The 24915-nt window shown below is 44.2% G+C and overlaps 1 protein-coding gene across 1 annotated transcript in view; it reads left to right on the top strand.

Moving 5' to 3' along the window:
* The first annotated feature begins 965 nt into the window (after window positions 1-965).
* Window positions 966-24915, top strand: part of LOC126094950 (myrosinase 1-like) — a 102391-nt gene continuing 78441 nt past the window's right edge. Inside the window, exons 1-2 of the mRNA XM_049909605.1 lie at window positions 966-1101; window positions 15897-16030. Coding sequence (XP_049765562.1) covers window positions 966-1101; window positions 15897-16030 — 270 coding nt within the window. The remainder of the gene's footprint in view (window positions 1102-15896; window positions 16031-24915) is intronic.

A 24915-nucleotide genomic window follows, 5' to 3' on the forward strand; every position in this document is an offset into this window, starting at 1 on the left:
TTAGGTTGCAGTTATATCCCTTGTCTACGTTCCATTAGGCAGTACTTGTGCGTCTCTAGAGCGGAATTTTTAATCTCCTTATATATGACACTCTTGTATTAATCACCAGATCAGACCGATGTGGACAACAAGGGTATAACTAAGTACTGGGAGCACAAATGTTGGTACTACTACATTATTTTGTCCATTTTTGTAATAGATAGAGAGTTGATCATGCTGCAACTGTTCAGGACCAAAGATAGTATGGTTTTACGAACTTTCTGACCTCAACAACGTCACAGAATCGCTTAGGTTTGGAAATGATTGAGGTTTAGCCTTTTATTCTTTATCTATTCTCAATACTCTTGGGTGCGTATCTACATTTCCTGTAGCTGGCCTCAAATTGATTTTTTTTTTCACTCTTAAATCTGACGGGAAGACGTCAGTAGACGTGCACTGTTTGAGGTAAAAAGGAAAGAGTGTGCCTGTCACCATTATGACTTTGTATTTGTATGTAATTATAGTTACACGACGTAGAAAATGTGTCAGGCTCAAGAGTAATACTTCTACGGCATTCGCATAAGAAATTAGTTTACAAATCTTGACAAGTAAAATTAAGTAGTCAGCAACACCAAAGACATTGCAGAGGACTCAGATGTACATCCTAGACTGCACTTGCATCTAGATCTGTAACAGCATTAACCACGGTCACTTTCCTGATCTATGGGCGCTTTTCCTGCTTGGCTGTACTGGTTTTTGCCCTCTTTCCGTCCTTGGTAATCTACAAATCGCACCTCGCCACTTACCGAAAATCTTTTCAAAAGCGAGAACGACTTGATATCGCTATTGTCTGATTAGAATCAGCGATAACCTCCACGTATTACTTTGTTTGTCCACCGCATAAAGATGCTGAGTAATATTGTGAAGTATCACAGAACGTATATATACGGAATCCAATTACCGCGTATAATCGTTGTCCGTACACAATGTTGACGCCGATTCTGTTGGCAGCCCTGCTGAGTGTCACTACGGCACAAACAGCTGTTAACCAGTTCCCGGAAGGTTTCCTTTTGGGGACCGCCACGGCGTCCTACCAGATCGAAGGAGCGTGGAATGAGGATGGTGAGTTCATGCCAGAAAAGCCATCTGCTCTGTTCGCAGACGTTCAAAGTGTATTGCGCGCATTTTCTAACAACGTATCTATGGTAACTGATTTGCGTCATCTCAACTTTTCTTCTGAAATACAGTGCTTACATTAACCACATCATACACTACTGGCCATTAAAATTCCTACACCACGAAGATGACGTGCTACAGACGCGAAATTTAACCGACAGGATGAAGAGGCTGTGATATGCTAATGACAAGCTTTTCAGAGCATTCACACAAGGCTGGCGCCGGTGGCGACACCTACAACGTCCTGACATGAGGAAAGTTACCAATCGATTCCTCATACACAAACAGCAGTTGACGGGCGTTACCTGGTGAAACTTTATTGTGATGCCTCGTGTAAGGAGGAGAAATGCGTACCATCACATTTCTGACTTTGATAAAGGTCGGATTGTACCCTATCGAAATTGTGGTTTATCGTATCGCGAATTTGCTGCTCGATCCCTCAGTCAACAGATGGGGACCTTTGTAAGACAACATCCATCTGCACGAACAGTCTGACGATGTTTGCAGCAGCATGACCTATCAGCTGGGAAACCATGGCTGCGGTTTCCCCTGACGCTGCATCACAGACAGGAACGCCTGAGATGGTGTACTCAACGACGAACCTGGGTGCATGAAAGGCAAAACGTCATTTTGTCGGATGAATCAAGGTTCTGTTTACAGCATCATGATGGTCGCATCCGTGTTTGGCGACATCGCGGTGAACGCACATTGGAAGCGCGTATTCGTCATCGCCATACTGTCGTATCACCCGGCGTGATGGTATGGGGTGCCATTGTTACACGTCTCGGTCACCTCTTGTTCGCATTGACGGCACTTTGAACAGTGGACGTTACATTTCAGATGTGTTACGACCCGTGGCTCTACCCTTCATTCGATCCCTACATTGCAACAGGATAATGCACGACCGCATGTTGCAGGTCTTGTACGGGCCTTTCTGGATACAGAAAATGTTCGACTGCTGCCCTGGCCAGCACATTCTACAGATCTCTCACCAACTGAAAACGTCTGGTCAATGGTGGCCGAGCAACTGGCTCGTCACAATACGCCAGTCACTACTCTTGATGAGCTGTGGTATCGTGTTGAAGCTGCTTGGGCAGCTGTACCTGTACACGCCATCCAAGCTCTGTTTGACTCAATGCCCAGGCGTATCAAGGCCGTTATTACGGCCGGAAGTGGTTGTTCTGGGTACTGATTTCTCAGGATCTATGCACCCAAATTGCGGGAAATGTAATTACATGTCAGTTCTAGTATAATATATCTGTCCAATGGATACCTATTTATCATCTGCATTTCTTTTTGGTGTAGCAATTTTAATGTCCAGTAGTGTAATATGCAATGTGAGAATTCAAATCGCAGGTTATTTGTATGGACTACTTGTTCTACAAGTACCTTAGTTAAGATTCTTTCCTACCCATCTGTCTTGTTTTCGTATCATTTGAATTCTTGTCTAAATTGTGGTTATCAGAAGCGTGCGCTTTCCCAAATTAGTAATAATCGATCAGAAACATGTAACAGATGGCATCAACGAACAAACTTGGCATACAATCACAGTCAGGCAACACAGTCTTGAGAAATATGAATCTAGGTGACAAAATTGGTCTTGGAATCAAATCCTATAATTCCAGAATGAATTTTCTCTCTTCAGCGAAGTGTGCACTGGTTTGAAACTCTTTGGCAGATTAAATTTGTGTGCCGGACGGCTGGGCCTCGAACTAGGGACATCTACTTGTGCTCTCCTATCCTACAAACTTCACAGAAGTTCCCCTGCACAACTGGCGGTATTAGCGCTTCAGAGATAAAGGATGCTGCGGAGAAACGGCTTAGCCACTGCGAGGTGAACAATGAAGTTTGTACAGTTAAAGGGAGGTGCTGGCGGAACTAAAGCTATGAGTGCCGCGTGGGCAGCTCCGTCAGTGGAGCACTTCTCCAGAATACGCAAAGTGGCCACGTTCGAGTCCCGATTCGGCGCATACTTTTAATCATCCAACAAAAAGTATAACTGTGTACACAATACGATTACATAATCTTTCTTACTGCATTTTCACTTTATCAGTTAAATTTTCATTCTTAAATATTGATTTTTCTTTCTATAAAGTATTTGTCATCTAGTGTCCGTGAACTGCAAAGTGACACGTTTTTAACAGAAAAACAAAAATCGTATTCTTTCACATGACTTAACAATGAGTGAATAAAACTATAGTTACGAAACCACAATGTATGTAATTTTATATAAATGTTTCTAATGCACAGATTTCCTGGACATACGACAAATTGTCTCACAGTACATACTTATGTTGAACGCTGTGTGCTTTACGTATAGGGTCTGTCTCCATACTTAATGACAAAGTTCATGATATATTCATCTCCGTTTTTATATATTTTTAAAGGTTCAGTTTATGTTTTCGACTGTTTCCCATTTTGTATTTCCCCAATAATTTGAAAGGCCGAAAGCTGGGTCGTAATTAAGTAAACAACAATATAGTCAAATGGCGGTGTGTTCATTTAAAAATTATTGTATGACTGTTGCTCAGCAACATCAAAAATTTGATAATAAGAGACTGCGTGGATGTACGGTAATATCCTCTGACTACATATGCTGTAATATGTTTTTGGAATTGAGAATATTATTATTGTGAGATGTTACGTTACACAACTGGTCTGTCTGTTGTTAGCTAGCAGCTAATGGCGTACTGTAATTGCTTTAATCAAGCTTGAAGAAACATTTGAATAAATAAAAGATAATTAGTAGAAGCAGCTCTTGCCGACATTTACGCGTCAAAAACAACCTCAATTATACAGAGTGTTACAAAAAGGTACGGCCAAACTTTCAAGAAACATTCCTCACACACAAATAAAGAAAAGATGTTATGTGGACATGTTTCCGGAAACGCTTAGTTTCCATGTTAGAGCTCATTTTAGTTTCATCAGTATGTACTGTACTTCCTCGATTCACCGCCAGTTGGCCCAATTGAAGGAAGGTAATTTTGACTTCGGTGCTTGTGTTGACATGCGACCCATTGCTCTACAGTACTAGCATCAAGCACATCAGTACGTAGCATCAACAGGTTAATGTTCATCACGGTCGTGGTTTTGCAGTCAGTGTAATGTTTACAAATGCGGAGTTGGCAGATGCCCGTTTGATGTATGGATTAGCACGGGGCAATACCCGTGGCGCGGTACGTTTGTATCGAGACAGATTTCCAGAACGAAGGTGTCCCGACAGGAAGACGTTCGAAGCAATTGATCGGCGTCCTAGGGAGCACGGAACATTCTAGCCTATGACTCGCGACAGGGGAAGACCTAGAACGACGAGGACACTTGCAATGGACGAGGCAATTCTTCGTGCAGTTGACCATAACCCTGATGTCAGCGTCAGAGAAGTTGCTGCTGTACCAGGTAGCGTTGACCACGTCACTGTATGGAGAGTGCTACGGGAGAACCAGTTATTTCCGTACCAAGTACAGCGTGTGCAGGCACTATCAGCAGCCGATTGGCCTCCACGGGTACACTTCTGCGAATGGTTCATCCGACAATGTGTCAATCCTCATTTCAGTGCAAATGTTCTCTTTACGGATTAGGCTTCATTCCAACGTGATCAAATTGTAAATTATCACAATCAACATGTGTGGGCTGACAGAAATCCGCACGCAATTGTGCAATCACGTCATCAACACAGATTTTCTGTGGACGTTTGGGCAGGCATTGTTGGTGATGTCTTGATTGGGCCCCATGTTCTTGCACCTACGCTCAAAGGAGCACGTTATCACGATTTCATACGGGTTACTCTACCTGTGCTGCTAGAACATGTACCTTTACAAGTACGACACAAGATGTGGTTCATGCACGATGGAGCTCCTGCACATTTCATTAGAAGTGGTCGTACGCTTCTCAACAACAGATTCGGTGACCGATGGATTGGTAGAGGCGGACCAATTCCATGGCCTCCACGCTCTCCTGAACTCAACCCTCTTGACTTTCATTTATGGGGGCATTTGAAAGCTCTTATCTACGCAACCTCGGTACCAAATGTAGAGACTCTTTGTGCTCGTATTGCGGACGGCTGTGATACAATACGCCATTCTCCAGGGCTGCATCAGCGCATCAGGGATTCCATGCGACGGAGGGTGGCTGAATGTATCCTCGCTAACGGAGGACATTTTGAACATTTCCTGTAACAAAGTGTTTGAAGTCACGCTGGTACGTTCTGTTGCTGTGTGTTTCCATTCCATGATTAATGTGATTTGAAGAGAAGTAATAAAATGAGCTCTAACATGGAAAGTAAGCGTTGCCGGACACATGTCCACATAATATATTTTCTTTCTTTGTGTGTGAGGAATGTTTCCTGAAAGTTTGGCCGTACCTTTTTGTAACACCCTGTATACATGAAAACGTCTCATCGCCCAAGCTTCCAAGTTTTTAAGCGAAAGTGTATCAATATCAGCTTACGACAATTACCTTTGTGGGGCACGTTCCCTGGACATTACATTCCATCGCACTGTTGCGACTCCAGCTCCTGGCAGGCTTACGAAATCAGCCAACATGTCTACGGGGCAGTACTGGCGTAATTCTGCAGCCGGGCGCTTCGTATTCTGGAGCTTAAAGGCGGTGCATGGGACTGCTGCGTACTGTGACAGCAAGTAGCATTACCGCAGCCGACTACGTGACAGAAACCTAGCTCCTGTCATAACAACCACAGCTGGAGCGAGTGCGCATGTTTCCGGCTCAGCTGTATCGGTATCGTTGATCTTGTTGCTTTTTTGGGTGTACGGGCGCTCAGCTGCCAGCTCATGAGCGCCCTGACAAATATTAAAAGAAACGACTATGGGTAAAAGGACTGAAGGCGCTGGCACACTCACTCAACCACTCCCATGTCGTTCGCGTCGATCCACACAATGACTACACACCACAGGTCGTAAAACAAAGGAGAAATAGTGAAAGGTCCTATACCAGGGATGAAAACAGAAGTAGAGCGACAGAGGAGCTAAAACAACAGCGGACGTATCCCTGAAACGTTTGGAAAGAAGCCCTGGACAGATCGCAGAACTTTGAAACTCTAACCGCATTCGTTTCAGTTTCACTTAAAAGAGATAGTATGTCTGCCAGCAAACCTGTCGCTGCCCTCTAGTCTGAAAACAAAGCACAGTCCACCAAACTGTGATGCGCAGTGACCTGTAGGCCGCAACCTGCATGCACTGGAGAGTCCTGTCGCCAGAGCCAGAAGAAATGTGTCAGAGGACTGCGGCCTGTGCGAAGACGATAGGAAGGACCTTATCCCGTCTTCGTGGCTGAGAGGTACGCCACAGCTGTGCAATGAGCTTTACGGGGCACAGTTTTTTATCTGTCACTTGTAGCCAATCTTCCACCCAGCGACACATGAATCTGTATCTCAACAACGAAGTGATACCATGCAGAGAGATAGGACACTGAAATAACTATGGCGACTGCCTCCTTGGCTGTTACATCCATCCTTTCATTCCCCACAATACTCGTGTGCCCTGATACACATCAGAGGGACACCGCCTTCCCCAGCAGTTGTATTTGGAGGAGGACGTCCTGAATATTCTGGACTGTTTTATCTGCTGAGCACAATCATTGTAGAGAGTGAGGGGCACTCAGAAAATCGGAACAGAATTTAGCATTGGAGGCACGTCTCAGCTGCTGCAATGCCCGCAAGATGTTGAGGACACGATAATGGAAACAACAGGCCAACCAACGGAGTACCTTTGTTTCTCTCCATCCGTAAAGACAGTGGAGTTCTGGTGCTCAGTTATTATGTCATAAAATAATCTTTAAAAAAATGCAAGAGTGCAATGTCTCCGCTACTGCACTAAATCCAAAATTACTCTGGGGTTCTGCAGTAACTAGGGTGGCAGGCAGTTACAACACTGGATTTGGGGTTGTACACGTTGCACACCAAGTGACTCTGGTACACGTTGCTTGTGGACGATTGGAGAAAATCCGTTCCAGAGGTGGACGATCAACAGGGCGGTGTACAGATGAAGTCCGAGCTGCGAGAAATCTACATGCCTGTGCACTGTCAGGAGCCTCCACAGGATGGTGAATGGTGGTTCCCCAACCTCCACACAGACATTATGGATGGGGCTGATCCTCTAAGCACTGGTGGTCAGCCTAATCTCCTCATGATGGATGTTGTTGTTGTTGTTGTTGTCTTCAGTCTTGAGACTGGTTTGATGTAGCTCTCCATACCACTCTGTCCAGTGCAAGCTTCTTCATCTCCCAGTACCTACTGCAACCTACATCCTCCTGAATCTGCTTAGTGTATTCATCTCTTGGTCTCCCTCTACGATTTTTACCCTCCACGCAGCCCTCCAATACTAAGTTGGTGATCCCTTGATGCCTCAAAACATGTCCTACCAACCGATCCCTTCTTCTAGTCAAGTTGTGCCACAAAATCCTCTTCTCCGTAATTCTATTCAATACCTCCTCATTAGTTATGTGATCTACCGATCTAATCTTCAGCATCCTTCTGTAGCACCACATTTCGAAAGCTTCTAATCTCTTCTTGTCCAAACTATTTATTGTTCATGTTTCACTTCCATACATGGCTGCACTCCATACAAATACTTTCAGAAACGACTTCCTGACACTTAAATCTATATTCGATGTTAACAAATTTCTCTTCTTCATAAACGCTTTCCTCGCCATTGCCAGTCTACATTTTATATCCTCTCTACTTCGACCATTAAGTATCTCAATTCCTAATCTTATTCCCTCAGCATCACCCGACTTAATTCGACTACATTCCATTATCCTCGTTTAGCTTTTGTTGGTGTTCATCTTATATCCTCCTTTCAAGACACTGTCCATTCCGTTCAACTGCTCTTCCGAGTCCTTTGCTGTCTCTGACAGAATTACAATGTCATCGGCAAACCTCAAAGTTTTTATTTCTTCTCCATGGGTTTTCATACCAACTCCGAATTTTTCTTTTGTTTCCTTTACTCCTTGCTCAATATACAGATCGAATAACATCAGGGAGAGGCTACAACCCTGTCTCACTCCCTTCCCAACCACTGCTTCCCCTTCATGCCCCTCGGCTGTTTGTAACTGCCATCTGATTTCTGTACAAATTGTAAATAGCCTTTCGCTCCCTGTATCTTATCCCTGCCACCTTTAGAATTTGAACCTAAAAGTTTTTATTTCTTCTCATGATGGATAGCGTCAATAATCTTTAGATGGGAAGGCCTCCCAGACCCGTACTCTGTGCACCCATAGTCTTCTGGCAAACACGTGAATGCCCTATAAAACTGGAGCAGATGTGCCCTGTCTCCTCCTCAGAGCTGTAGCTAAGGCGCTCTGTGATATTCAGTGCCTGCACTAAATCCACAATAGCTCGGAGTGGGAAACGAGGCCCAGTGACCACGCTGAGTCTTCAAAATGTAGAATTGTGTCTTTCACATGAAAGTCAGTTAAATTAAAAATAGGACGGGAATAATTAAAATGAACAAGAACACATTTATCTGCAGAAAACTGTAAACCTGTCTTTACAGCCCACTCCTCTTACCTCTGCACTGTAAGCTGCACCTGACGGCTAGCAGTTGCAAGACTGCAGGAGGAACAGAAACAGCAAAATCGTCCGCAAATAATAAACACTGTACAGGACCCTGCACCGTAGACATGATACTATTTATGGCTATGGCAAATCGGGTAACACTTAAAACACTGCCCTGAGGGACACCGTTCTCTTGCTCAAAATGATTCGACAGCGTTCCACCAACGTGTAATGTAAAAAAAATTGCTCGGACTGGAAATACCATATCAAGGTAGCCAAGAAATCCTCATTGATGAAGTTGCTCTGGGATACTATGTCTTCCAGTAGTATCGTACGCCTTGCTGATGTCAAAGATATTGGCATAGGAAAGCCTTCTGAACAGCCGGCTCCTGTTTCGTCAGGTTGTCGACAGTGGACCGGAATCTCCGGAATTTACAATGAGGGTGGCTAAGGAGTTGCCTATTATCCAACAATGAGACCAAACGACGGTTAACCATTCACTTTTCGGTCTTTCCGACGCAGCTCGTTAAGTGATACTCTCATTACTACTGGCACGTGTGTGGTCCTTCCCTAGTCTGAGGAGAGGTGTCAAAAATAACTCTCTCCACGAGTTAGGGAACTTACCTGTCGGCCATGTCAAATGAAAACATTCGAGGACGATTTTCTTTGATGCTGTAGGTAAATGTCGAAGCATGCATTACCGGATTATCACGAGTCTCAGACAGTATCGATTCCAGCTCCCACACAGAGAACGGGAAATTGTAAGAGTCAGGATCATTGGATCTGAAGCCCAACTTGCCCCTCTCCACAGTTGCATGGTGTTATGTATGAGGTGGAACTGCGGGCCTCATGGAAAAAGGGTGACCCGGCTGAGTCACCCAACTTGACTCTTAGTCTGATGTGGCCATTAATTGCAAGCGTTGATCATGTAGGATAACGTGAGAATCAATGAACTATACTTGACGGGATTTATCTGGAACATCTTAGGTGATTAGAAAGTTAGTAGACAGGAATACAACTAAATACTTAGCTTTGATTCAGCTTCAGCGGGGAACGTCGATCTTGACTTTGTACAATAAAATTTACAAGTGCAGTTATAGACTGAACTGCGAATACTTCTTTACAATTCTGATTGCTTCACTCATATAGATCAATTGTCAATGCATAAACTGTACGTGGCGCCGGGCTAGGTCGTAGCTACTGTTTTAGCTGAAGGCTATGCTAACTAGCGTCTCTGCAAATGAGGTCTCTGAAGCTATAACAAGTGAACCATCCCTATTAAAGTCGGCTGTAGAACTGGGCAGTTCGCTAGCTTGTCTCGTAAGACCAGCCGAATGGCGGCGCTCGGTCTGCTAGCGTCGACAGTGGCGACTCGCGGATCCGATGTGTACTGACGGACCGCGGCCGATTTGAAGCCTACAACCTAGCAAGTGTGGTGCCTTGTGGTGACACCACACATGGTATTGGCGAATCCCTGGATCCTGGCTGACATTGGCAGTAGTCGCTGTAAAATTCTCTGCCATCGTCTGACCGGTGTCTCTGGGCGTTGTGGCAACTGTGGCTTCATCAGATGTTCTTGAGAGGGCTGTGGGCTCTGAAAAAACTGCAGCTTGACAAGTGCACTGACAAACACAGGTACAGGTACTAGAGCTGACACTAGGAACCTCTGTTTGTGTATAAGCGTTGGCTGTCGAAATAGGCTTTTTAATGGCGGAAGGAAAAAGATGTAGTGAATGTGGGAGGCTCAATGGCCTTATACATCTTCTTGGTCTTATCATACAGAATGCGTTTCGATGTTGTGATCTCCTGTGTCTTCCTTCTTCAAGAAACACACTGCAGTCCCTACTCCAGCTGGGTGATCACAAGAGCAAGTTACATACTTCGGAGCAGGGAAGCATCCAGCTCCATAATGGGCGGCCTTGCCTCTTTGTCACCAAGGGGCTACAGTCTTACATTCTAAGGTGTGCCAAAGCTCTTTCGTTTAAAACAGTGCACTGGTTTCGGGGCAAAGGGCCATACGCTTAGGCGAAGGAAACCTACCTCTCGTGCTATTCAGTGTAAGGATGAGGGAGTCAGATTATACGAGCTCCGCATACATCATTTTCATATATTTTGCACATCAACGATCTGTTCATGCGCCCACTCATTCTTCGGTTCCTCCTTTGGAATGTCAAACAGATCTCTATGTGACGCAGCACGTTCGCTATGGATCAAGGTGTTGTGGGGCTTCGTTTCTAAGACATATCCCCTAAGGCTTTTAGCTTTCCAGAGGTTGACTACTTGTTGTGAACTAACAGTTTCAAACAACAGTGTTCCGTTAGGCACTAGCTTGACCGATTTCAGAGTATTTGCGATGTTCTCTAAACTTTTTTGAACGTAAAAAAGCGAAAGCTTGTCACTGCTGCCCTCTTTTCGCTTCGCAATCGAAAACACATTCCGAACAGCAGGATGCCTTCTGTTACTATGTACGGAAGAACTCTGTATAGTCTCTGAGTCAGGAGGACTGGCTACATCAGCCCTCTTGTTATGCTGGTTGTTGGTACCTACCAGCGGCCCACCCAGTCAACTATGAGGAAATTTCGACGGTTTCACCTCGACTCCACGAGCAGCTAAGGAAGTAAAAGTCAACCTAGACAGAGCCCCACCTGCTTGCGCAATCCTCATACCACTAAGGTGCCGTAGATTCCCCAGAGATTGCCCACCAACAACTGTTGCTTGCCACTCATCGGCACGTAGCACACCTTGAGATGGAGGCGTTTTTGACAGAGGTTATTAGAATCCTCGTGATCCGGGTGGTCAAGCCAAGATCCCCTTTTCCTGTGGCACACAACGTCAACATTCCACCGCTGTGCTGTACAGTGAGAGCTGAAGCATGCCCACAGCTTACAGTGACAGAGGACAGGTAGCGCGTACCAGTGTACAGCTCATAAACCTTGGGGTCGCGAAGCCCATACTCAGAAAACGAATGCTGAGCCCCTGAAGGCATGTAGATGTGAGTGGTTGACAGAAACATCGATACTGAATGTACCACTGACAGTTATCCTGCTGGAAGATCCTATCGCCATTCGGCAAGACGTAAAGTATGATGGTATCCAGGTGGTTTGCAATAAAGTTCACGAAGTCCGTTCAATCCCGTCTCCGGCCATCCTGATTTAGGTTTTCCGTGATTTCCCTAAATCGTTTCAGGCAAATGCCGGGATGGTTCCTTTGAAAGGGAACGGCCGATTTCCTTCCCCATCCTTCCCTAACCCGAGCTTGCGCTCCGTCTCTAATGACCTCGTTGTCGACGGGACGTTAAACACCACTAACCTAACGAAGTCCGTTGCAAGGCCAGATATTTGTGAGCCTAAGGGCTCAAGCGTCCAAGTTATAGAAGAATGGAAAAGACAGTTGAGGATCTGTTAGACGACTATCAGTTTTGGATTCGGAACGATAAACGCAGTTCTGATGTTGGGATTGATGATGGAAGCAAGACTTAAGAAAATAAAAGCACGTACGTATGATTTATCGACGTGGAGAAAGCAAAAGTTGAGAAAAATCAAGATCATTTGTTATCTCCCTCGCTCTTACCACTAACTCTTGTAAAAAGTATAGCACACAGCAAGCTGTGAATGAAAATATTCACATCACTGAATCCTCTATCCACCGTCACAGCTCCCAAGACTAAGACCATGCCACTAACACCTTGGCCTCTTTCCACGAGGCCCCAATAATTTTACATTCCTCCACCTGCTGACCGAAGCGCGTCAGACTCATCAGTTAAGAGCACATTCTTGCACTCACTCATGGCCCAATGTCATTGTTGCTGATTCCACTATCAAGTGGTCTTTCTCTCCACCGCCGATAATGAGTCACACTGTTGGACAGCTCACATACCGACGGACATACGTGAGCCAGCAATACCTAATTATCGAGGAACATTGGTTCCTGAAGCAGCTGTAAGCATCCAGTGCTACATCGGTTGAATGTGTATGTTCGAACGCTGTCAATGTCGTATTCGCAATTCTGTGGTTCCGCCTAAAAGGTGAATTAAATTAGCCCTGCAATTGACAACCGGCAACTGAGAATAACATGTGGAGTCATTACCTAAGTAGTAACAGTACTCCACTATAAATCAGGATCAGTACTTGGAGTGTAACCCTAGGAGACGTAGAACAACTAGGCACTGATAATATATTTTTGTATAAAAACAACTTTCGAAGAAAAATATTCAAATTGAAAAACTACAGACATAGATCGTTAACTCTTAGCCATTAATCTAAATTTGAGATTGTGTGTGTGTGTGTGTGTGTGTGTGTGTGTGTGTGTGTGTGTGTGTGTGTGTTGGGGCTTATGGGCGCTCAACGTCGAGGTCATCAGCGCCCTGACACGCACTATAGGGAACGAATGTGGACAGACCTAATTAAACTGAAACTGAAAGTTGAGATTGGCAAAACATGTATGACTTGACTAGAAGTCGCCTCACCGTTTAAACAATGGTAACGTTAAGTGGTTGATACTATTTGGCATCGAAATAAAGGAAACCTCCATCCTGTGCGGCACTGACGATAAAGAGCATTGCGATCAAGCAACTGATCTTAATATAGCTACGGTTAAAAATTCCCTATCTTGCTGGCCGTGGTGCGTACGTCACCGAATTCACTGCTGTGAAGAGCAGTTCAGCAGCGCCGAGCTGCTCATTGTTGCCGGCAGTCGTGCCGAGAACGTGTGTTGCGTAGCTAAAAATATTGTGACTGCACAAAAGACACGAAACAGCGTCCGCAAAGTTACTTCCGTGCAATGCCGGACACAAACCAAGAATTCCGCTTGTTCATAAGCCAGGAGCAGAGATTTGGCTCAAGTGCGCGGTCGTGAAGAAGCACTTCGTAATACCTCAGTCTCCACGAAGAATCACATCTTAGTTTCTCTGCTCCCAGAGAAACGAATGCTGCCATTCCTAGAGGCGAAATCAGCACTTCGGAAACTAATGGTGAAACTGTCCACTCACGCCTTGCTAGCCAAGTCTCTAAACGCTACCCAGCGAAGTGTGTCCTACCAACACCTGCCAGAGACCCCCTCGCCACGCTGTGCCCAGTTCAGAACAAACCTCAGCTCGTTAGCGTGGACGATCACCACGCCCTTAACAAACGGAATGTCTCCCACTCTGCGAGTCATGAAGCTAACTGCCTTCAGCTCATACACAATTCGGTAGAAATTTTTAAAACAAGCTGTGACCCCTCCTTCATCTACGAGTCAGCCAACAAGATACATCTCTCTGTCTTTTTGTGGAAATACGCTTTGGCGTTTGACAATCATTCTTCATGCATTCCTCTGTGCTAAATATGGCCGTTGGCGGCGTTTGTAAGATGCTATCTATACGATCTTCTGCTTTTAGCATCGTCTTGCGCCCTGTCTCCTTACCAACGCAGGGCGTCTGCGAAAAGCCCCTATCCGCCTGCTTCTCAACGGGCGGCGGAGCGGCCACAGTAAACGCCCGGCGTCCTCTTTTCAGAGCCAGAAACCGTCCTGTCTGTCCGCTTTATTCAAATTTGTGTCTGTGTCGCGGTGTAAAGTCCGTTTGCAACAGCGACGTGTAAGGTAGGGAACTATAATTACAGTTGATTCAGCAAAACTACTCTATTAGCAGCCGAAAGGAAGTGGCTTTCAAATGGGAATCGCAAACGATTGATAACAGGGCTACAAGTCATCCGAAGTCTCCTCCGGAAAACAGCATTAGTTCAAATGGTTCAAATGGCTCTGAGCACTATGGGACTTAACATCTGAGGTCATCAGTCCCCTGGCCAGCCGGGGTGGCCGAGTGGCTCTAGGCGCTACAATCTGGAACCGCGCGATCGCTACGGTAGCAGGTTCGATTCCTTCCTCGGGCATGGATGTATGTGATGTCCTTAGGTTAGTCAGGTTTAAGTAGTTCTAAGTTCTAGGGGGCTAATGACCTCAGAAGTTACGTCCCATAGTGCTCAGAGCCATTTGAACCATCATCTGTCCCCTACAACTTAGAACTACTTAAACCTAACTAAAGTAAGGACATCACACACATCCATGCCCGAGGCAGGATTCGAATCTGCGAACGTAGCGGTCGCGCGGTTCCAGACTGAAGCGCCTAGAACCGCTCGGCCACCCCGGCCGGCACAGCATTAGTGACTGTACGTGTGTCATATGTTAGGAATCTCTTGTCGACGTACGTACCTAATTTGTACGCGCAGTATGCGAATGAGATATGCCTCCTTGCCCGCCGCGCGGGATTAGCCGAGCGGTCTGGGGCGCTGCAGTCATGGACTGTGCGGCTGGTCCCGACGGAGGTTCGAGTCTACCCTCGGGCATGGGTGTGTGTGTTTGTCCTTAGGATAACTTAGGTTAAGTAGTGTCTAAGCTTAGGGACTGACGACCTTCGCAGTAAAGTCATATAAGATTTCACACACATTTGAACATTTTTCACCTCCTTGCCCGATTTAGGTATTCGTATGAATGTGAAGGTCATCACTCCCAAGGAAATGATGAAAACATAATAGTTTTTCACATAAATTGCAAAAAATGAAAGCAACAGCTTCATAATCACACGGATTGTCTGTGCTCTGTCAAAACATAGGTTTTCAAAGTTTTGGAAATTGCGTTCCATTTTGGAAGTATTGACTCTTGAATTGTTTTGTTGTAACATAGTTCACAGCATTTTATTTGGTGCAATCATTTCTGCGAGACGTCTATACGTATATGTGCTATCTCGCCTGCTCTCACTATTCATCACACAGGCTTGGGACGGTAACGTATTCTTATCACGTGACTCATATTCTATAACCAGTGTATAGTATGACAACTGCCAAGACAACAGAAAGAGAACAAACATCTCAGTGACCGGACGCACAGTTCATAATTTGGTGAAAAACAAAAAATAAAAAATAAAATAAACAGCATGAAACAGTTTAGTAAGCGGGTCATCCACATAGTAGTCCAACACGTCAACCACTTAGCACGGCGCTCTAGCTACTGAAATGTGCGCGATGTTGCACTTGTTAATCTTGGACCATTCACTGGTACACTTCAGTACATCTTGTTCCTATTTTCATGCCTGATCTGTGTTCAGTTTTTGACGGACTAACCACTTGTACATCTTACCATTATATCTCAGGGGGGAGCGATGAGGTAGGTATTTCTTAGAAATTACCTATTTTGTAGCTATTGTCGTTTCAAGCAAACATGGTCTACACTTCGCCAAACAATTTCGTTTTGTACGCAGGCAAGGGCGAGAACATCTGGGACCACATGCTGCACGAACACCCGGAGTACGGCACGAATGGCGACAACGGCGACGTGGCCTGCGACTCGTACCACAAATACCAGGAGGACGTGCAGATGCTGAAGGCGCTCAACGTGAGTATTCTGTCTGCCACAACTCATGTGACGGATCGCGCAAGCGCTAGAGGACTCTTCAAGTTGGCAAGCAAAGGCGATTGTGCTGAGAGTGGTAGGAATCGTCTACTTGTTTTTTTTTAAATATCTCTTGTTTGCAACGGTTAATGCCCAGACGAAAATGTCTTTCTGGCTTCTGTGACGCTTTAGTGTTAATATTTGCAATAACTCATACAACCGTTTGTTTTTCCTACTAATAACTGGTGTAATATTTTTACAGTTGTCCTTCTTTATACGAAATTTCACATATCAGTAGTTCAGGGAGACATCTAATGAGAAATATTAACTTCAGGGACACTAAAATAGTTACCTTTTATTCTTTAAAGCTGTGTCTTTTCATTAAAGTGGAAACTACAAGGGGCGTTCAATACGTAATGCAAAACTTTCTTTCGGTTCAAAAAATGCGGAATCCGTTATGGACAATGTGAAATATTCCCGCTTCAGCCCCCATAGTTTCATGAAGTTCCTATAGATGATGGCGATACACGTAGACTTCAAAATGGCGTCTGTAACGGAGTTGTGTTGCAGAGAGTTGTCACTGACCTTCTTTTGGTGGAAAAAGAGAACATCGCAGACATTTATCGGCGCCTCACAGAAGTCTGCACACCCCAGAGGAGCTCACAAAAAATTCAAATGGCTCTGAGCACTGTGGGACTTAACGTCAGAGTTTATCAGTCCCCTGGACTTAGAACTAATTAAACCTAACTAACCTAAGGGCACCACACACATCCATGCCCGAGGCAGGATTCGAACCTGCGACCGTGGCAGCAGCGCGGTTCCGGACTGAAGCGCCTAGAGCCGCTCGGCCACAGCGGCCGGCCGCGCAGCACCGCCGGCTCCGACCGTGGGAGCAAGCTGCAGCTGTGGTAGGGAGCCCGACTAAAGCTCACCTTTCCTCCATATCGATAACTGGCCTCGATGCGAAATCCGAATCACTGTTGAACACTAAAGTTAACATCCATGCATTCTCTCTAGTGCAAAACCACATACTTCACTGAAAAAATGCAGTATATTCCATCTGTGTCTTGTAAGTTCAGTAGTGGGGATTTATGCTGTCAGTGTAACGTTCCAAGTACATTTTACTTCCCATCACATCCTTATAGCGAAAGGAAAGAGAGTCAGCTTTCACATTCATCATTGTTGCTTCCAGTTGCCAACTGCCATACCTACTGCAGATATCTTTCCCAAACACTTGTAATGGAAACAGTTTCAGCAACACTACCACATAATTAAATGTCAGGAATGAAATATAGTTTGTAGATAACTGTGAAAGATGGCATACACCACAGTAAAATAAATACGCTCAATCAAAAACTTACAACAACCAACAAATGAGTTTAATCACAAGACATTTGCCACAGAACAGAGTATAAAACTTCTTGTTGCAACTAATATATGGATTACAAAAATATTTAATTATAAAGGAGCAACTCTTGCATTCCGACTAGGTAGTTATTTTGCGATGTGGTTCTCTCACATTCCTGTAAAAGGGTCTGAAGAAGTTCTTGCTGGCGGCTAAGAAAACGAAGTTCGTCGCCGCAATGGCATCGCAGCCATTCTTTACAGAATTCACACGCGTTGACTGTGCCCAACCGATATCTCCACTTATCCATCACAGTTTCTCGTTGTGGGCAACGCATAATGTCGATGAAATGGATACCCAGACCAACTGTCCCGACTTTTATGTGCATGCAGTGTGTCACAGCTCCACCTCGGAACGTTAATGATCTTATTTTCTTAATTCTCTCTCTTATATCATTTTAAATAGATGGTTCGGCACTCTCACTATTTAAGAGGAAGTACATAATTTCCCCCCACCCCCACCCCCTCCCACCATGAACCATGAACCTTGCCTTCGGTGGGAATGCTTGCGTACCTCAGCGATACAGATAGCCGTACCGTAACTGTACCTGTAACTGTTGAGAGGCCAGACAAATGTGCACCTTTTCAGCAGTTCCAGGGGCAACAGTCTGGATAATTGACTCGTCTGTCCCTGCAACATCAATCAAAACGGCCTTGCTGTGCTGGTACGGGGAACGGCTGAATGCAAACGGAGACCACAGCCGTAATTTTGCCCGAGGACACGCAGCTCTATTGTATGGTTAAATGATGATGGCGTCCTCTTGGGTAAAATATTCCGGAGGTAAAATAGTCCCCCATTCGAATCTCCGCGCGGGGACTACTCAGGAGGATGTCTTTATCAGTAAAAACGAAACTCGCATTCTACGAATCGGAGCGTGGACTTTTAGACCCCTTAATCGGGCGGGTAGGACAGAAAATTTAAAAATGGAAATTGATAGGTTTAAGTTGGATATAGTTCTAATTAGTAAAGGTCGGTCGCAGGAAGAACAGAACTTCTGGTCAGGTGAATACAGCATTCTAATTACAAACTCAAATACAGGTTCAATGGCTCAAATGGCTCTGAGCACTATGGGACTTAACATCTATGGTCATCAGTCCCCTACAACTTAGAACTACTTAAACCTAACTAACCTAAGGACGTCACACAACACCCCGTCATCACGAGGCAGAGAAAATCCCTGACCCCGCCGGGAATCGAACCCGGGAACCCGGGCGTGGGAAGCGAGAACACTACCGCACGACCACGAGCTGCGGACAAATACAGGTAACGGAGGAATGGCTTTAGTAGTGAATAAGAAAATAGGAATGCGGGTAAGCTACTACTAACAGCATACTGAAGGCATTATCGTAGCCAAGACAGAAACGAAGCGCAAGCCTACCGGAGTAGTACACGTTACATGCCAACTAGCTCCGCACTTGATGAAGAGATTGAAGAAATGTATGATGACGCAAAAAAAAAGGTAGTAAAGGAGATGAAAATTTAATCGTAATGTGGGACTGGAATTCGATAGTAGGAAAAGGAAGCGACAAAAACCTCGTAGAGTTATTTACAGAGCATAATTAAATCATCGCCAACACTTGGTTTAAGAATCATAAAATAAGATTACATACGTGTAAAATACCTGGAGACACCGGAATGTTTCAGATTGATTATATAATGGTTAGACAGAGATTTAGAAACCAGGTTTTAAATTTCCAGTTGCAAATGTGGACTCTAATCACAATTTATTGTTTATGAACTGTATATTAAAACTGCAGAAACTGGAAAAAGGTAGGAAATCACAGAGGTGGGACCTGGATAAGTTGAAAGAACTACAGGTTGCTGAGAATTACAGAGGAAAAATTAGGGAACGACTGACAAGAACAGGGGAAAGGAATACAGCATAAGGAGAATGGGTAGCTTTGAGAGACGAAATAGTGAAGGTAGCAGAGGACCAAGTGGGTAAAATGACAAGGGCTTCTAGAAATCCTTGGGTAACACAAGCGATATTTAATTTAATCGATGAAAGGAGAAAATATAAAAATGGAATAAATGACGCAGGTGAAAGGTAATACAAACGACTAAAAAATGAGATCGGCAAGAAGTGCAAAATTACTGAACAGGAGTGGCTACAGGACAAATGTAAGGATTTAGAAGCATGTTTCACTAAATGAAAGATAGATACGTCACATAACGAAAATTAAAGAGGTCTTTGAGGAAAAGAGAAGCAGCTGTACGAATATCAAAAACTCAGATGGTGGACCGGTCCAAGTAAAGAAGGGAAGGGTGAAAGGTGGAAGGAGTATATAGAGGGTCTGTACAAGGGAGATGAAACCAATATTATTGAAAAAGAAGTGGACTTAGATGGAGACGAGATAGGAAATATGATCCTGCGAAAAGAATTTGACAAAGCTCTGGAAGATCTAATCCGGAAAAAGGCCCCGGGAGTAGACGGTATTCCATCAGAATTACTGATAACGTTGGGAGAGCCAGCCATGATAAATCTCTTCCATTTGGTATGCAAGATGTATGAGGCAGGCGAAATAGCCCCAGACTTCAAGAAGAATGTGGTAATTCCAGTTCTAAAGTAAGCAGTTGCTGACAGGTGCAAAAATTGCCGAATTATCAGTTATACAAGTCGTGGCTGCAAGATACTAACATAAATTCTTTACAGAATAATGGAAAAACTGGTAGAAGCGAGGTAATACTGACCCTACGGCTTATCTTAGAAGGTAGGTTAAGTAAAGGCAAACCTACATTTGTAGCTTTTGCAGACTTAGAGAAAGCTTTTCAGTGTTGACTGGAGTACTCTATTTGAAATTCTGAAGGTAGCAGGGGAAAAATGCAGGGAGAAAGGCTATTTACAACATGCACAGAAACCAGACGGTAGTAATAAGATTCGAGGGGCATGGAAGGGAAGCAGTGGTTGAGAATGGACTGAGACAGGTTTGTAACCTATCACCGAAGTTATTCAGTCTGTACATTGAGCAAGCAGTAAGGGAAACCAAAGAGAAGTTTGGAATAGGGACTAAAGTCCAGGGAGAAGACATTGGAAGAGCAATTGAACGGAATGGACGGTGTTCCGAAAGGAGAATATAAGATGATCATTAAAAAAAGCACAACAAGTATAATGGAAGGTTGTTGTTGTGGTCTTCAGTCCAGGGACTGGTTTGATGCAGCTCTCCATGCTACTCTATCCTGTGCAAGCTTCTTCATCTCCCGGTACCTACTGCAAACTACATCCTTCTGAATCAGTGTATTCATCTCTTGGTCTCCCCCTACGATTTTTACCCTCCATGCTGCCCTCCAATGCTAAATTGGTGGTCCTTTGATGCCTCGGAACATGTCCTACCAACCGACCCCTTCTTCTAGTCAAGTTGTGCCACAAATTTCACTTCTCCCCAATTCTATTCAATACCTCCTCATTAGTTATGTGATCTATCCATCTAATCTTCAGCATCCTTCTGTAGCACATTTCGAAAGCTTCTATTCACTTTTGACTATTTATCGTTCATGTTTCACTTCCATACATGGCTACACTCCATACAAATACTTTCAGGAACGATTTCTTAAATCTATACTCGATGTTAACAAATTCCTCTTCTTCAGAAACGCTTTCCTTGCCATTGCCAGTCTACATTTTATATCCTCTCTACTTCGACCATCATCAGATATTTTGCTCCCCAAATAGCAAAACTCCTTTACTACTTTAAGTGTCTCATTTCCTAATCTAATACCCTCAGCATCACCCAACTCGACTACATTCCATTATCCTCGTTTTGCTTTTGTTGATGCTCATCTTATATCCTCCTATCAAGACACTGTCCATTCCGTTCAACTGCTCTTCCGAGTCCTTTTCTGTCTCTGACAGAATTACAATCTCATCGGCGAACCTCAAAGTTTTTATTTCTTCTCTATGGGTTTTAATACCTACTCTGAATTTTTCTTTTGTTTCCTTTACTGCTTGCTCAATATACAGATCGAATAACATCAGGGAGAGACTACAACCCTGTCTCACTCCCTTCTCAACCACTGCTTCCCTTTCATGCCCCTCGGCTGTTTGTAACTGCCATCTGATTTCTGCACAAATTGTAAATAGCCTTTCGCTCCCTGTATCTTATCTCTGCCACCTTTAGAATTTGAAAGAGAGTATTCCAGTCAACATTGTCAAAAGCTTTCTCTGAGTCTACAAATGCTACAAACGTAGGTTTGCCTTTTCTTAATGTAGCTTGTAAGATAAGCCGTAGGATCAGTTTTGCCTCACGTGTTCGAACATTTCTAAGGAATCCAAACTGATCTTCCCTGAGGTCGGCTTCTACCGGTTTTTCCATTCGTCTGTAAAGAAATCGCATTAGTATTTTGCAGCCGTGACTTATTATACTGACAGTTCGGTAATTTTCACATCCGTCAACACCTGCTTTCTTTGGGATTGGAATTATTATATTCTTCTTGAAGTCTGAGGGTATTTCGCCTGTCTCATACATCTTGCTCACCAGAAGGTAGAGTTTTGTCAGGACTGGCTCTCCCAAGGCTGTCAGTACTTCTAATGGAATTTTGTCTACTTCCGGGGCCTTGTTTTGACGTAGGTCTTTCAGTGCTCTGTCAAACTCTTCACGCATTATCATATCTCCCATTTCATCTTCATCTACATCCATTTCCATAATTTTACCCTCAAGTACATCGCCCTTGTATAGATCCTCTGCTTTCCCTTCTTTGCTTAGAACTGGGTTTCCATCTTAGCTCTTGATATTCATACAAGTGGTTCTCTTTTCTCCAAAGATCCCTTTAATTTTCCTGTAGGCAGTACCTATCTTACCCCTAGTGAGATAAGCCTTCATCCTTACATTTGTCCTCTAGCCATCCTTGCCTAGCCATTATGCACTTCCTGTCGATCTCAATTTTGAGACGTTTGTATTCATTTTTGCCTGCTTCATTTACTGCATTTTTATATTTTCTCCCTTCATCAGTAAAATTCAATATTTCTTCTGTTACCCAAGGATTTCTACTGGCCCTCGTCTTTTTACCTACTTGATCCTCTGCTGCCTTCAATACTTCATCCCTCAAAGCTACCCATTCTTATTCTACTGTATTTCTTTCCCCCATTCTTGTCAATTGTTCCCTTATGCTCTCCCTGAAACTCTGCACAACCTCTGGTTCTTTCAGTTTATCCAGGTCCCATCTCCTTAAATTCCCACCTTTTTGCAGTTTCTTCAGTTTTAATCTACAGGTCATAACCAATAGATTGTGGTCAGAGTCCACATCCGCCCCTGGTAATTTAAAACCTGGTTCCTAAATCTCTGTCTTACCGTTATATAATCTATCTGAAACCTGTCAGTATCTCTAGGCTTCTTCCGTGTATACAACCTTCTTTTATGATTCTTGAACCAAGTGTTAGCTATGATTAAGTTATGCGCTGTGCAAAATTCTACCAGGCGGCTTCCTCTTTCGTTTCTTACTCCCTATCCATATTCACCTACTACGTTTCCTTCTCTTCCTTTTCCTACTATCGAATTCCAGTCACCCATGACTATTAAATTTTCGTCTCACTTCACTATCTGAACAATTTCTTTTATGACATCATACATTTCATCAATATCTTCATCATCTACAGAGCTAGTTAGCATATAAACTTGTACTACTGTAGTAGGCGTGGGCTTCGTATCTATCTTGGCCACAATAAGGAGTTCACTATGCTGTTTGTAGTAGCTTACCCGCACTCCTATCTTTTGATTCATTATTATACCTACTCCTACATTACCCCTATTTGATTTTGTGTTTATAACCCTGTATTCAGTAGACGAAAAGTCTTGTTCCTCCTGCCACCGAACTTCGCTTATTCCCACTATATCTAACTTTAACGTATCCATTTCCCTTTTTAAATTTTCTAACCTACCTGCCCGATTAAGGGATCTGACATTCCACGTTCCGATCCGTAGAACGCCAGTTTTCTTTCTCTTGAGCAGTCCCCACCCGGAGGTCCGAATGGGGGACTATTTTACCTCCGGAATATTTTACCCAAGAGGACGCCATCATCATTTAACCATACAGTAAAGCTGCGGAAAAAAATTACGGCTGTAGTTTCCCCTTGCTTTCAGCCGTTCGCAGTACCAGCACAGCAAGGCCGTTTTGGTTAGTGTTACAGGGCCAGATCAGTCAATCATCCAGACTGTTGCCCTTGCAACTACTGGAAAGGCTGCTGCCCCTCTTCAGGAAACGCACGTTTGTCTGGCCTCTCAACAGATACCCCTCCGTTGTTGTTGCACCTACGGTACGGCTATCTGTATTGCTGAGGCACGCAAGCCTCCCCACCAACGGCAAGGTGGGGTGTGGGGATGTAATATAGTCGAATTAAATCACATCATGCTGTCAGATTAGGAATCGAGATACTTAAACTATTAGAAGAGTTTTGCTATAACGACAGCAAAGTAACTGGTAATGGCCGAAGTATAAGGGATATAAAATGTAGACTAGCAATGACAGGAATTGCATTTCTGAAGAAGAGAAACCTGTTAACATCTAATATAGATTTAAGTGTTAGGAAGTCTTTTCTGAAGGTATTTTTTCGGAGTGTAGCCACGCATGGAAGCGAAACCTGGACGATAAAAAGTTTAGATAAAAAGAGAATAGAATCTTTCGAAATGTGGTGCTAGAGAAGAACGCTGAAGATTAGATGGGTAGATCACGTAACTAATGAGGAGATACTGCATAGAATGGGAAGACAAGAAATTTGCGTTGACGAGAAGAAGGAATCGGTTGATACGACGTATTCTGACACATCGAGGGATCACAAATTTAGTACTGGAGGAAAGTGTGTATGTGTGGTGGGATGTGGGGGGGGGGGGGGTTAAAATTTAAGAGGCAGACCAAGAGATGAGTACAGTAGCAGATTCAGCACCGCGACATTCCGTGCCTCGGCTTCACGTGCGGCTGTCGGTTGCCCGAAGCCTAGTGTTCGCAGTGGGCGGCGGCCATGCTCGCCACGTGTGAGTGATCTTTCGTTGTTCGGTGAATTCTCTTAGTAATTCCTTGTCTTTTTATTCCTTTCACAGTTCACTTTCCTCAGGTTACTTTGTGACAGCTTGGTGCTGCACTGTTGTTTTCACTCTGACCAATCCGACCGTATCAGCCTCACACACTGACGGAAAAAAAATCGCGAAACCAGGAAGGAGTTGTGCGACATAAACGGAAGCTGTAGGCGTGTTTCTACATCTGAAAGGTTATGTCTATTAAAATATCTCGCCAGTCGCATTATAATGGCGCTAGTAGCGCCACAATGACGATGCTTATCAGGTTTGCTTTAAATACACGCTGTAGCTGTCGTGAGTGTTAGTTACCTTTGAGATTAGATGTGGTGCCTTGATGTTAGTTAAGAATGCCTTCAAGTCGACGAAGACACCTTTATCAACATCTCACTGAGTTTTGACGATGTCGTATGATAGGGCTACGAGGAGCTGGATGTTTCTTCTGCAATACTGCAGAAAGTGAAAATTACCGAACAATCAGT

The sequence above is a fragment of the Schistocerca cancellata genome, chromosome 8 (assembly GCF_023864275.1).
Source record: "Schistocerca cancellata isolate TAMUIC-IGC-003103 chromosome 8, iqSchCanc2.1, whole genome shotgun sequence".
NCBI classification, from domain to species: Eukaryota; Metazoa; Arthropoda; class Insecta; order Orthoptera; family Acrididae; genus Schistocerca; species Schistocerca cancellata.